Genomic DNA, 14124 nt, shown 5'->3' on the forward strand with positions numbered 1-14124 from the left:
AAATTTACATGTGGTGCAACTCTACTGTATTATTTTCTGTTACACATAACATTCCTAGAAAACTAAAACAGAAGAAATCTCCTCCTCGCTGCCTGTGTGGATGTGTCAGCACTTTAATTAAAAATATTTATAGGCCGGGCACAGTGGCTCAGTCCTATAATCCCAGCACTCTGGGAGGCTGAGGCAGGGGAATCGCTTGAGCCCAGGAGTTTGAGATCAGTCTGGGCAACATGGCTGTCTCTACAAAAAATAGAAAAAATGAGGCATGGTTGCGTGGGCCTGCAGTCCCAGCTAGTCAGGAGGCTGAGGTGGGAGGATCACTTTAGCCAGAGAGCTGCAGTGAGCTGTGATTGCACCATGGCACTCCAGCCTGGGCAACAGAAAGAGAACGCCTCAAAAAAACATTTCTTTTTTTACATATGTGCATTAAAACATATTAGTTAAAAGTAACTCAATCTTCATTTCATACTAAGAAACTATTCCATCTCTATGCTAGGTGCTGGGAATAAAAATAATATAATAGCTAATTAGAGTATTAAATGCTGTTTCTGTTTTCAGAGTTTTCCATGGATTATCTTATTCCATTCTCAGAACACAGTGGAGACAGGTACCATTATTTTCATTTTACCAGATGAAGCTGAGGCACAGAGAGGTGAAATAAGTTACCCAAGGTCACACAGCTGGGAAGTGATCAAACCAGAATCCTAACCCTGGGTGCCTGGCTGCAGAGCCTGCCCTCACCCTCGGAAGCTCCCGGCCTCACGGGCTTCCACGTAAAAGCGTGCGCAGACACGTCATGTCCAGAGGAGTCAGGAGGAAGGATGGGTCTGTGGAGTCTGGGCAGTTCTCAGAGGAGCGGGAGGGAAGGTTAGCTGGCATGGCGTACACTAGGAACAGCAGCCAGGAGGGGTGTGGCTCCTCCAGGCCCTGCAGCTGTGTGGTCCGGCTGAAGGCCAGGCTGTGAGCTGGGGAGACAAGGCCAGAAATGGAGGCAGGCAGACCCCCAGGTGTCCTCGAACACCAGGCTCAAGGGTTAGAACTCACTAAGCAGGTGCTGGCAGGGCCATGTCTGGTCTTGGTGAGCTGCTTCTGGGGCCTAGCCTGGCTGGCAGGAAAGGGAGGCACAGCCAGGGCCAGTACAGGGCTTTGGGCCTGGCAGGAGGGGAGAGGTCAAGTGTGTGGCACGGGGCTACGTACACGGGCTCCGCTGCGTGGCTGTGGCTGGGCCCCTCCCCAGCACCAGGCCTGCTGTGACTAAAGGGATTCCCACTCTGCCCCTCGTACTTTTCTCTCCCCAGGGACGGGCAGCTCTTGCTGCCAGAGATGGAAATCTCAAGGGCCCATGTTAAAGCAGCTCCTCTCCTCATCAGCACACACCAACCTCCTGGCCCACTCAGAAATGGTCCCCTCCCCACAGGAAGCCCCTCCTCTGGCAAACTCTTGCTGCCCCCAGGGTCCACTCAGGCTCTGAAGCCAGAGATCTGGGGTCTAACTGGGCTTCCCTGCTTGGCCTTGGACAAACTCCCCTTCCTAACTCTTACTGAGTTATTCAGTCCTGCAAGGGAGAAGGGCACTGCTGGTCAGGATGCCCGTGCAGAGCGCCCACCTGGGAGTGGGGCTGTTCCCGGGGTGCCGCCTGCCCTATGCTTTTACTTCCTTGACCCTTCCCCTCCTGAAGCTGGGTTCCAGCCGTGAGGTTGACAAACTTTTGAGTCTCATCATCTTCTCCCAGGCCTTCAAGGGAAACCACTACCCTGGAGAACAAGGGCACTGTGGCTTCTGCTTCAGAGAGGTACTGAGAGGGTCCAAACTGCAGCTGTGTGACTCTGAGCAGGTTACTCAACCCCTCTGGGCCAGAGTTTCTTCACCTTCAACATAGAGAAGACCAAAGTACTTATGCCTTCTGGAGGTACCGGGTGGTTCAGGCAAGTGCCTGGCACACAGGAAGCACTGTCTGAGAGTCAGCTAGGACTGTCATTTTCTCAGAGCAAACTCAACCCAGCAGGTACCCGCTGAAAGGGGACTTCCCTCCGCACTCTTGGACGGGTGAGTGCGCTTCCACCTAGGAGGACAACTACAGCGGATTCTCGTTATTCAGGTGGTCAGATTCTGTAAGGTGGCCGCGAACACTGAGTTAGCGAATCCTGAACCAGCACCCTGGGGGAACACAGGGTTAGGTTCCTGGAGCCTCTAATCACACTTCTGTCGACTGACCGATACATAACTGTTTTACATGTGTTTCTGTTTAAAGATGCCTTATTTAATACATATTCCTGATCGACTGGCATTGAGCTCACGGCCAGCAGCACTATCACTCACGCCTGAACGAAGCTGCTCTCATGCACGGATCTCCTTCACAAGGCACAACTCAGCCTTCTTGCTCTTAGGAACAAGAGCGCTATGCTTGGGAGCCATTTTAAACAGCCAAGTCATCAGCAACGAGCACAAACATGGGAAAAACATGGCACTGCAGAGACTGAACAGGACACGTGAGTGCAGTATGAGAGCTGAATCAAGAAGGCAAAGCGTCGTCCTGTTCCGCCTCAGCTGGGGACATGGGCATCAGGCGACTCAAATTTTTCACTGCTTTGAACGTGCATGTGTCCATGAGTGTCTCCAAATGACCACAAAATCACTGGAAGTATTGATTTGGGGATTGCAAATACATTTTATTGAGTAGGCCAATTTGCAAATATGGAATCTTTGAATGAGGCCGACTATGTCTATCTTGAGAAAAGGTGGCATGAGAATGTGGACATTGGCTAGCCCCACACCTGCGTCCCTAGAGGTACATGGGGATCCATGGGGCTGTCCTCTCCTGCCCTGTCCCCATGACCAGTGGAGCTGCCTTTCTTTTTTTCTTTTTTTTTTTTTTTTTGAGACGGAATCTCGCTGTGTCGCCCAGGCTGGAGTGCAGTGGCGCAATCTCGGCTCACTGCAAGCTCCGCCTCCCAGGTTCACGCCATTCTCCTGCCTCAGCCTCCCGAGTAGCTGGGACTACAGGCCCCCGCCACCACCCCCAGCTAATTTTTTGTATTTTTTAGTAGAGACGTGGTTTCACTGTGTTAGCCAGGATGGTCTCGATCTCCTGACCTCGTGATCAGCCCACCTCGGCCTCCCAAAGTGCTGGGATTACAGGCGTGAGCCACCGCACCGGGCCACGGAGCTGCCTTTCTAAGATGGAAGCGAAGGCTCCTCCACTTCCCTCTTGCAGCCTTGGGCTGTGCTGTCAGCAGGGAACACCACCCAGACACGTGGGCTACACACCCCTTCCTCCCGGCAACGGCCCTTCCAGGGCAGGCCCTGCCCAGCACCCCTCACCACTCACGGCACCTACCACACGCCACTGTCCAGTAGACCTGGGAGTCCTGGGTCTGGTGCAGGATGCGGTAAGGGGCCACGCGGGCACTGGAGTCCAGCACCACGTCCAGGGTGCCCACGAGAAGACCTGGGAACAGGGCAGAGAGACATAGAGGGTGAGGGGAGGGCCGGACTGAGGCCCCTGAAGGCTGAGTCTGGCCGGAGGCAGACAGGATGGTGACGCTACCCAAAGGGTCCAGCCCAACGAGGGAAACGTCCGGAATGACCCCTGCGGTCAAAGGCCTTCAGCCAGTGTCTGATCCCGATCAAAAACATCCCCTTCTACTTCTTCCTGGAAGCATCTGCTTCTTCTCCTGGCTCAGAAACACTTGTAGGCAGAGGCAGATACAAGTTTCATGGGGCCAGAGCTTAAACAATTCTGGGAAGCCCTCTTTACGTATACAAAACTAGACTACAAAACAAGTATTGCTTTAGACCGAGAAAGTACAGAGCTACACGTTAAAGCTAAAAAAGAACAATATCAGAAATATCACAAAATCCAGAAAACCAACACAATGTTTTCCTAACTGCCAGGCGCGTCTCCTGAAATACGTCTTCCGGACAGTTCTGGTCCTGTACTCATCGCTTCTTCACACACAGGACAATGATTCTGCAACATTATTTTCCATATCAAGAACAGAAAGATAATGTCTCCCCTTTGCCATGACTCACTGATTTTTTATTACCGACAGTTTAAAGAAGTTTCTTTTAGCCTCAAAAATCATAACTGAAGAAGTCGATCTTTAGAATTGCCAAATTTGGGAAAATATAAAGTTTTTTCATTTCTGAACTGAAACATTTGAGGGCATTTCAAGTTTTTCTTCTCATCACATATACCCATTTGATAGATGACACACATTAAGCAGTCTGTGGCAACGCTATCTTTGCTTTTATATTTTAGGTAATGCTATCTTTGTCAGTGTCACTATTTTTCTGACAAATCAGCAGGAAATATATAGCTTTTATCATTGTTTGATTCACTAATTGAATTATCGAGCAATCTAAAAACCTGTTTATTGTTTTTACTTGAAATTTTTTCTTCCTTTTAACGAAGTGCTGCTTTTGACATGATCTGAAAATATTTTATTACCATTTTTCCTGTTGATGTCAGAACAATTTTTATTGCTGTTATTCAACTTTAACACTTTTGTTTCATAGTCCATTAATATTTTTTTGAGATAGTCTCGCTCTGTCGCCCAAGGTGGAGTGCAATGGCGCCATCTCGGCTCACTGCAACCTTGACCTCCTGGGTTCAAGCGATTCTCGTGCCTCAGCCTCCCGAGTAGCTGGGATTACAGGCGCGTGCCACCATGCCCGGATAAATTTTATATTTTTAGTAGAGACGGGGTTTTGCCATGTTGGCCAAGCTAGCTATTCAGATTCTTTAATGAAAAGTCTAGGTTGGCATGTTTTTAATAGATGGCTTGAATAAAACCACATCCCTGTCTGCTCCTCTTCAGGGAGGACAGTACTCAGGAGGCCACAATGCCCATGATGGCACAGGGAAGGCCCTGTCAGAGGGCACAGCAGGACACACCAAACCTAGCAGTGGGGAGAGATTGGGAGAGGGTTCAAAGAAGGGTTCCCTTGGGGGGACCCTGGGAGCTCGGTCCCAGGGGACATGGAGAGTGAGGTGGAAAGGAGAAGAGCCCGCAGGAAGGAGGTGTACAGAGACCGGGCTGCACCTGCACCCGCCCGTTCAATGAGACGACCCACATAAGCCTGCCGAGCACAGCACAAGTGTTTCAAGTACACCAGCGAATATGACACACTGGCGCGCTGATGACACCCTGGCGCGCTGGCGGAAGAAAAGGTGCCGGTCCCTCGCTTTCTTCATCGGGCTTGCAGTAGCTTCGAGGTTGGCCACAGGGGCTGCCGACTGAACAGCTGGATCTAGGAGGCGGGTCCAGCACAGGAGCCCGAGATCCTTGAAGCCCACTGGGAGGGAACCCGAAGCTGAAGGGAACACTGAGTGTTCCTGGGAACAGAACAGTCTCTTCCACATGAAGAAACGTGGCCCAGGAGAAGCCTCCGTCTGCATCTGGCTATTAGCTGCTCACACTGAAAATCAGGATGATTCACAGAAAATGCTCTTGATAAACTGGACGACCTGGCAACAATGGGACCGCAATCCTGTAGGGCAACAGTCGGTGCCCCGAAGAGCACAGGCACTGAGCCTGAGCCAGCCGGGCTCCTGCAGTGCTGGGCGCAGGCCCTGGAGCATGAGGGGCCCTGGACACCACCTGCGGAGGGAGTGGCCTGTGGGCCTCCCCTGGATCCCACAGGCCGCACGACTCCAAGGGTGCCTGTCCAGCTTCATCCTGTGTGATGGTGGCACCCGGGCCCACAAAGGGCCACCTTGGCGAGCTTGCAGGAACACCCTGTGCCGCTACCCACAGCCTTGGGTGCGCAGCTCTGAGAGCAGCCAGGAGCAGGAAAGGTGGGGGAGGAGAAGCTGGGGGAATGGGGGTGCGGCCAGCTCCAGGGACCTCTGATCTTGCTAAAAGGGCGATACTTTGGTGAGATGGGCACGAAGAAGAGGGCAAAAGAAAACGTGCGCTGGCGTCACTTGGCCCCTTAGAGGCACCTGGGGAAACTGAGGTGGAGGATGAGGACAGGGCGGTCTCGCCAACTTTCGGCGGTGAAATCCCGGGAAGCTGCACGGCCCCCGGGGCTCGCGGGCGCCGAATCCGGGCAGAAGCCGCCGCCGGTCTCCACTTGGCCGCCCCAAGCCGACCTGAGGAGAGCCCGCCGAGGGCGCATTCGCCTCCCGCCAGCCCCTCGCCTCCCCGCCCCGGCCCCTCCGCGCCCGGCTCCCGGGTCCTGGCCTCGCGCCCCCGCCCCGCCGCGCGCTGGCCTGCGTGTCCGCTGCGACGCGCCGAGGCCGGGCCGGAACCGGACCCGCCCGCCGCCCGCCCGCCGCCAGCCCCGCCGCCAGCCCACAGGCCCGGCCGCCCGCGCGCCTCTCACCCGTAAGGCCGCCGCCCTTGCCGTGGCCCCGGCGTCGCTGCAGCACGAAGAAGGGGTTGGCCCGCTCCGTCACCCACAGCGCATTGGCCACCAGCACCTCCTCCGGGCTCAGCCACATCGCGGAGCCGCTCGCACCGGGCCGAGGCCCGCGAGGCGGAAGCGCCCGCCGCCGTCGGCGTCCCGGAGCGGAGCGTGCGGAGCGGGCCGGGGCGGGGCGGGGCCGGGCGGGCGGCGCCCCCTGGCGGGCGTGTGGCGCTCACGCACGCGGCCCGAGTTCCGCGCCGCCCCCTCACCCCGGCCTCGGGCGCGCGCCAGCCTGGCCTCCTGGAGCGGTGCAGCCCGCGGCCTCCGGCCTGGGCCCAGAACGGAACGGCCCAGTCCGCAGACAGGGGAGCCGCTGTGCAGAGCAGGGCGTCTGGCGTTTTGAAAGCTGTGCAGTGTGAGAGAAGGATGTCAAGAAGCAGAGTTTGGCTGCTTTTGGCTGGTTGCGCGTGCAACCCGGGGCGTGTTAGCACTGCAAAGGGCGCCTGGAAAGCGTTTGCAGTTCCTCCTAATTCTCAGCTTTCTTTTTTTTTTTTCGACAGAGTCTTGCTGTGTCGCCCAGGCTGGAGTGCAGTGGCGCGATCTCAGCTCACTGCAACCTCTGCCTCCCGGGTTCAAGCGATTCTCCTGCCTCAGCCTCTTTAGCTGGGATTACAGGCTCCCGCCAACACGCCCGGCTAATTTTTTTGTATTTTTAGTAGAGACGGGGTTTCACCATGTTGGCCAGACTGGTCTCGAACTCCTGACCTCGGGTGATCCGCCTACATTGGCCTCCCAAGTCCTGGGATTACAGGAGTGAACCGTCGCGCCCGGCCAGTTCTCAGAATTCTGACACTGGGGCCGGGAGACTAGAAGAATCTTCCAGCGCAGGGCAGGTGCCAGGAGGCCCTGATACGGGCTGCATCCTTGGAAATCAGTGCTGCCCCTCCCCTGACAGACGGGTCACAGAGGATGGCCGGCCCTGGGGATGGGGTCTGGACTGGCCCTGGGCCCAGTGGCGGCTTCTGCGCAAGCGTGAGGCTGGCTGCAGGCGAATGCGGGTCCCTGGTCTCCCAGTGTTGGCCTGCAGGGGCAGCGCCAGTCCACACACGGCCTTCTGCATGAGGGGGCTGTCAACTCCACCTGGGACAACGGGCCTGGGGCCTGTCCGGGGTCGACTGGGATGTCGGGTCACCCTGCTGGCTGGAACCCTCACCAGGGTCTGGCTAGAGGGCAAAGGGAAGGGGGCAGTTAAACCATCCTTGGAGCTGGACCTGACTTCCAGGTGGGTTTCTGTGATTGGCACTCAAGAGTCTTGGTGCGATGGATGTAGGTACACGCAGTTGACACCCAGAGTGATCTGCAGTCTTCTTCAATGTTGCTGGATATAGGAATCAGCTTTCAAGATGCAGAGGCGGGCTTTCTTCAACACCTTGGAAGTTTGAACTAATATTGTCATTGTGCTCTCTAGAGGGAAAGAATTTGGAAGAACTGCACTTTTTAACACCCTGAGAGGAGGTAAAGAGTTGTCTTGTTCCTTAATTCCAGTGGTTCTCAAATTGGGTATACATTAGGATCACCTGGAAGGCTGATTCAAACAGGCTGCTGTAGTCCCAGCCACTTGGGAGGCTGAGGTGGTGGGATCACTTGAGGCCAGGAGTTCAAAATCAGCCAGGGCAATATAGCAAGACTCCATCTGAAAACAAAACAAAACAAAAAACAGCCACACAGGTTGCTGCCCCCTCCCTCCCAGGGTGTTTGCACTGCTAACTCGTTCCTAGGTGATGTTGATGCTGCTGACCTGGAGACCACTCCTCGAGAATGATTTTTTATAAGAAGAAAAAGAACAAACATTTATCGATCACTTAGTATGTGCGTGCTAAGCTTACTTCTTTTTGATTTTCTGAGATATGTCACATTCCATAACGTTCACTCTTTTAAAGTGCAAAACGTAGTGGTTTTTAGTATATTCACTAGGCTGGGCATCCATCATCACTAATTCCAGAACATTTTTATCAAGTCAAAAGAAACCCCTTACCCATTAGCTGCCATTCCCCACTTCCCCCCGGCTTTGCCCTGGCAACCATCAATCTATTTTATCTCTGTACATTTTTCCCATTCTAGCCATTTCTTCATATAAATGGAACCTTACAATATGTGGTCTTTTGTGTCTGTCTTCTTTCACTTCCCATCATGTGTTCGAGGTTCACCCACGTTGTAGCATGTATTGATGCTTCATTCCTCCTTATGGCTGAATAGTACCCCATGGTATGGATGCACCGCGTTTTATTCATTTGGATGGACATTTGGATTGTTTACCCCTCTTGTCTATTATAATAATGCTGCCATGAACATGTGTACAAGTCTTTGTGTGAATATGTGTTTTTAATTCTCTTGGGCATATATTGAGGAGTGGTATTGTTGGGTCATGTGGTACAGCTATGTTTAACTTTTTAAGCAGTGACCACACTGTGCTCCAAAGCAGCTGTAGCATTCCACATGCCCACCAGCTGGGTATAAGAGTTCTAGGCCGGGCACGGCGGCTCACGCCTGTAATCCCAGCACTTTGGAAGGCCGAGGTGGGCAGATCACAAGGCTAGGAGATCAAGACCATCCTGGCTAACACAGTGAAACCCCGTCTCTACTAAAAATACAAAAATTAGCCGGATGTGGTGGCATATGCTTGTCCCAGCTACTCGGGAGGCTGAGGCAGGAGAATTGCTTGAACCCGGGAGGTGGAGGTTGCAGTGAGCCGAGATCACGCCACTGCAACTTCAGCTTGGGCAGCAGAGTGAGACTCCGTCTCAAAAAAAAAAAAAAAAAAGAGTTCTAGTTTTTCCATATCTTGTCAACACTTGTTATTGTCTTTCTTTTTTTTTTGATGCTCATTTCTAGAGGGTGGGAAATGGTATCTCGCTGTGGTTTGGATTTCCATTTCCCTGATGACTGATGATGGGCTTTTGGGTTATTTGTATATTTTATTTGGAGAAATGTCTATTTGGAGAAATGTCCTTTGCCCATTTAAAAAATTTTTTTATTTTTTTATTTTTGAGACGGAGTTTCACTCTGTCGCCCAGGCTGGAGTGCAGTGGCATGATCCTGGCTCACTGCAGCCTCTGCCTCCCAAGTTCAAGCGATTCTCCTGCCTCAGCCTCCCAAGTAGCTGGGAGTACAGGTGCGTGCCACCATGCCTGGCTAATTTTAGTATTTTTAGTAGAGAGGAGGTTTCACCATGTTGGCCAGGATGGTCTCGAACTCCTGACCTCAAGTGATCTGCCCGCCTCGGCCTCCCAAAGTGCTGAGATTACAGGCGTGAGCCACTGCGCCCGGCCTCTGGCTCCAGCGCTTTTCCACACGTGTCAGACACGTGCTGCCTTTGCCCCCAGCATTCACTTCTCCCGTCTGTGCAGTGTCGTTTGTTTTTCTGCAGTGGGAACCGTGCCTTAGAACGCACAGCTCTTGTCTGTCAGGTGAAGACACATGGACTCCTGGGCTGTGGAGGTGGAGCCCATGCCAGCTGAGGCCATCGGTGCATTCTATCTGTGATCACAGGGGCTGGCTGGTGATGGCCATGTGCCTCCAACCAAGTCAGTTGGGCCAGGGAAATACCGTCCTGACCTGGGCCACCTCCTGGGGACTGGCTCTTGTGTTGATGGAGCTACTGCCACCCTGAGCCTGGAGATGGGGTTCCCAATGAGGAGCAAAGTTGCCATGTGTCTTGGTGTCAGCATTTGAGGGTGAAATCACACCAAGCCTGACATAGGCACCCCTGGGCATTTTGGCTTTTGGGAGCCATGACATTCCCCTTTTGTGTTAGCCAGTTTTGGCTGGGTTTTCTGTCATTTGTAACCAAGAGAGTCCTCAGTGATACACGTCACCACCAACAATACTCCATGTGGTCAAATCAGCTTTTTCAATAGGTTTTTATTGAAATGGTTATATCAGCAAATTCTGCACATACAGGTGTACACTGTTGGCATATAGGTATATACCATACAATTTCACTACTTGATTATACTTACACCAACCATGCAGACCGAGGAGCTGTGCTGCCCAGAACATTTCAAAGGGTTGATGAGATCTGATTGTCAAGAACCAGCTCACACTCTACTTGTAGGTGTTTGCGTTCCAGACAAGAAAACTCCCCCGACAGGGAGGCCCGAAACTGAGCTAATCGTCAGTTTTGCTTCTTGAATATTGACTGTTCTTTCTGGCACAAGCTATCCAATGAATTAAATTAAAATTTTAATTAAAATTCAAGTGCATAGTTTCCTTTTCATCCCTCAAGGTGGAAGATAAATCATTTGCCACATTTAGGTATATCCCAAGCCTCCCCACCCCCACATTACCTGTGCTATAGTTAGAAAAATAGTTTTGTACGCCATCTTCTGAGATGTTGTGCATAGTGAGCAGGAACCTAGAGTACGGTGGGCTCTTTCAATGACCCAAATATGAAAGGGGCAACTTTAATATTTTATGAGTATAAAAGCTACGGAGGGTCCAAAACAACTGTGACATATGTGGCCTAGGGCTTGCACCAGCTCCTCCTCCTGTATAGGAACAGGATGCTTCCATCAGGTGAGAATGTTCTCCATACCTCAAATCTCATTTCCTAGCTTGGAGCCTTTTCCTGTTTTTGTAATCACACGGGACAAGTTTTCTTTTTAGACAGAGTTATTGCCTCTCTGCAGCAGATCTGGTCCCAAGCCCCAGTCAGGAGATCCCCTCCTGCAGCTGGCTCAGCAAGCCAGGCCCACGCTGTCTGGAGAATGCCTGGAGACAGCACCCTCTCTGCTTCTCTCCAGGATGGCACGTGTCATCTCAGGCTGGGCACTCAGCAGAGGTGCCAGGACCTGGACCTGGGCCACACCTACTGGCCCAGTCCACAGAGCACAGCCAGCAATCCGCAGCCTTTCTGCTGAAGGAGCGCTTACTCGCCTGAAGGAAGAGAAATGGCCAGGACGGTATATTCTACCTAACCACCTCACCCCACTGTTTCTTTAAAAACATCTTGGTTCAGTACCTCCCAGTCACTGGAGAAGTCCTTTAATATCACATAGTGTAAATATACTTGCACTTAATTGGAGATAAAGGCTGTTCCAAAAGCAAATTTGAATTCACTCTGTGTTGGGTTAAATTTGTAAACCACAGCTCAGAACCAGTCTGTGACGCTCCGCAGATGTCGGTGGCTGTAGAGAGAGGCGGCGAGGGAAGGCGATGATCCGCGGATGGGTGGGGAACTGAGGAGGCCAAGTCAGCCTTGCCAGGCCACCATGTGCCGCCAGGAGCTGGGCAGCCTGAGGAGAGCAAAGATGGGCCGGGAGCCTCCACCTCAACTGACAGGAGCCTGCTCACCACATACCCCCCGAGTTCCCACAGGAGAATGCACGTGTGCTGGGCAAGGTGCCACCCTCGGCTCGGGACGGCAGCCTTGGCGTCTGGCTACGGGCGCCGCTTTCACAGGGTGGCTGGGCCGCCTAGAGCTTTGGTGGTACAGGGAGGCGGGGCCAACGGGAGGAACTCCACACCCCAGGCGGGGGTCTGAGCGGGCCAGAAGCACCGAATCCTTCTGAAAGCTTAAAACTCAAGTTGCAGGACGTTCAAAGGTGCTTTTTTTTTTCTTTTCCATAAAGGATCTTCCTTCTTCCCCAAGTTAGAGTGAAGAAAACAGGAAAAAAATACCTTGAGCTTAGGGTGGAAAAGGAAGGAAAACCCAAGATGAGTGCAGGTGACGACCGGGCGGCCCCCACAGGGTCTCTGCAGGACCACAGGAGCCAAGACTCAGGCATAAGAGCATCACCCTTTCAGCAGCCAAGGCAGGTGGCACCTTCCCCTCCGTGGTCACTGGAGGCTGTGGGGCCACAGCTGCGGAGAACGCAGGCGGCGGGAGACCCTCTCGGCCTCTCTTCCTCCAAGCTCAGTTTCTTGAGATCTTCCAGGATACCCACAAAAAAGAGGGTGAACCTTTAACAATGCCCCAGAGGAGCTTCGTGGCTACAGGGGGCCTCCTGACCCCCAACCCAGCCCTCTCAGCCAGGCCTCAGGAGGCTAGTGTGACCCCAAAACTCAGAGCCCCCGTGAGACACAGGGCCAGCCAGTCCCATGCCTCGCAAAGGGGAACGTTCCTCCCAGGTGTGGATTTGGGGGCTCATGCTTTGCTTTCCCTGTAGTTGCTTCCCCCGTGAGACACAGGGCCAGCCAGTCCCATGCCTCGCAAAGGGGAACGTTCCTCCCAGGTGTGGATTTGGGGGCTCACGCTTTGCTTTCCCTGTAGTTGCCTCGGACAATAAGGAAAGGAATCCCAAGGAGCAGACATAGGCACCTTGTCCCCACCTGCCTTCTTCCGGTGTTTTTTTCTGATGCTACAATACTTCAAATACACAGGGCTTCTCCCAGTCCTTCTGCAAGGCTCTTAACCATAGCCCAGGGAGCTGTGTGAATATTACAATCAACAGCCTTTCCTAATGGGCTGAAAGGAGGGTGTGTCGAAGCTTTGGAATGCTTTACCAACAAGGCCAAAATACAAGACAAAACTCCACGCCCCTCATAGGTAACAACTGCCCTAACCAGACCTGGGAGGGGAAGGTGCCTGTTTTAAGCTGTGGGTATCGCCCTGCGATGAGTCCTCACTCATCTTCCCACACTCCGTGACAGTGTGAGCCAATGTTGACTTTAGTCACATTAAACTCTGCTTCCGGGTGACACTGAACACACGAGAGGAAGTGAGAGCTAGTTGGACAGCCTTTCTTGAAGAAGGAAATCATACTCAATTGCTTTTCTAAATCCGTCGCCTTCAGTAGCTCCTTCTGTCCACACCTTAAATGTCAGTGTCCCCAGGGCTTTATCCCAAGCCCCATCCTCATGTCACTGGGCGGTCCCAGCCCCACTCTGGCTTCCACCTCCATCTGAACTCAGGGACACCTCTCCTGGCCAGCTCCCCTTGGGAGATTCTGCCTCCAGCGCATGGGAGGGTATCATGCCTGTGGGGGTGTTTTGGGGGAGGGAGGAGGAAGGAGGAGATTTGGGTGCCATAGATATTGTGATTACATGGAGATACTTCAGCAGGACAAGATGGCATGTCCACTTAAAAACACAGCTTCTGACCGGGCGTGGTGGCTCATGCCTGTAATCCCAGCACTTTGAGACGCTAAGGCGGGAGGGTCACTGGAGCCCAGGGGTTTGAGGCTAGCCTGGGCAACACGGAGAAGCTCCGTCTGTAAAATAATTTTTAGAAATTAGCTGGTGTAGTGGCACGCGTGTGTAGTCCCGGTTACTCGGGAGGCAGAGGTGGGGGGATTGCTTTAGCGCTGGAAGTCGAGGCTGCAGTGAGCCGAGATGACACCACTGCACTCCAGTCTGGGCAACAGAGTGAGACCCTGTCTCTAAAAAAAATTAAAAAACAGGCTGGTGCGGCTCACACCTGTAATTCCAGCACTTTGGGAGGACGAGGCAGGTGGATCATTTGAGGTCAGGAGTTTGAGACCAGCCTGGCCAACGTGGTGAAACCTCGTTTCTACTAAAAATACAAAAAATTAGCCGGGCGTGGTGGCATGCATCTGTAAATCCAGCTACTCGGGAGGCTGAGGCAGGAGAATCACTTGATCCTGGGAGGCGGAGCTTGCAGTGAGCCGAGACGGCGCTACTGCACTCCAGTCTGGGCGACAGAGTGACACCCTGTCTCGAAATAAAACAAACAAACAAACAAAAAACCCACAGCTTCGCAGGCATTCTGATGCAGGGGTCTGCAGCCTGGCCACCTCACCCCCACTGCAC

General features: G+C 53.1%; 2 protein-coding genes across 5 annotated transcripts in view; both read right to left on the minus strand.

Moving 5' to 3' along the window:
* TBC1D9B (TBC1 domain family member 9B) overlaps positions 1–6564 on the minus strand; it is a 46399-nt gene extending 39835 nt beyond the window's left edge. For 2 of the 4 annotated variants that reach the window (XM_055112904.2, XM_063604339.1), the window contains exons 1-2: positions 6331–6544; positions 3338–3448 (exon numbers count right to left, since the gene is read on the minus strand). In XM_055112904.2, the coding sequence (XP_054968879.1) occupies positions 3338–3448; positions 6331–6448 (229 nt within the window). In that variant the 5' untranslated portion in view covers positions 6449–6544. Of the gene's footprint in view, positions 1–3337; positions 3449–6330 lie in introns of all 4 variants that reach the window. The other 2 variants (XM_034961213.3, XM_034961214.3) reach the window with 2 other exon arrangements.
* Positions 6565–10257: 3693 nt separating this feature from the next.
* The window catches only part of RNF130 (ring finger protein 130), a 160203-nt gene continuing 156336 nt past the window's right edge, over positions 10258–14124 (minus strand). Inside the window, exon 10 of the transcript XR_008625486.2 lies at positions 10258–14108. The gene's annotated coding sequence lies outside the window, so the exon portion shown is untranslated. The remainder of the gene's footprint in view (positions 14109–14124) is intronic.

This window comes from Pan paniscus, chromosome 4, assembly GCF_029289425.2.
Source record: "Pan paniscus chromosome 4, NHGRI_mPanPan1-v2.0_pri, whole genome shotgun sequence".
In the NCBI taxonomy this organism is placed as follows: Eukaryota; Metazoa; Chordata; class Mammalia; order Primates; family Hominidae; genus Pan; species Pan paniscus.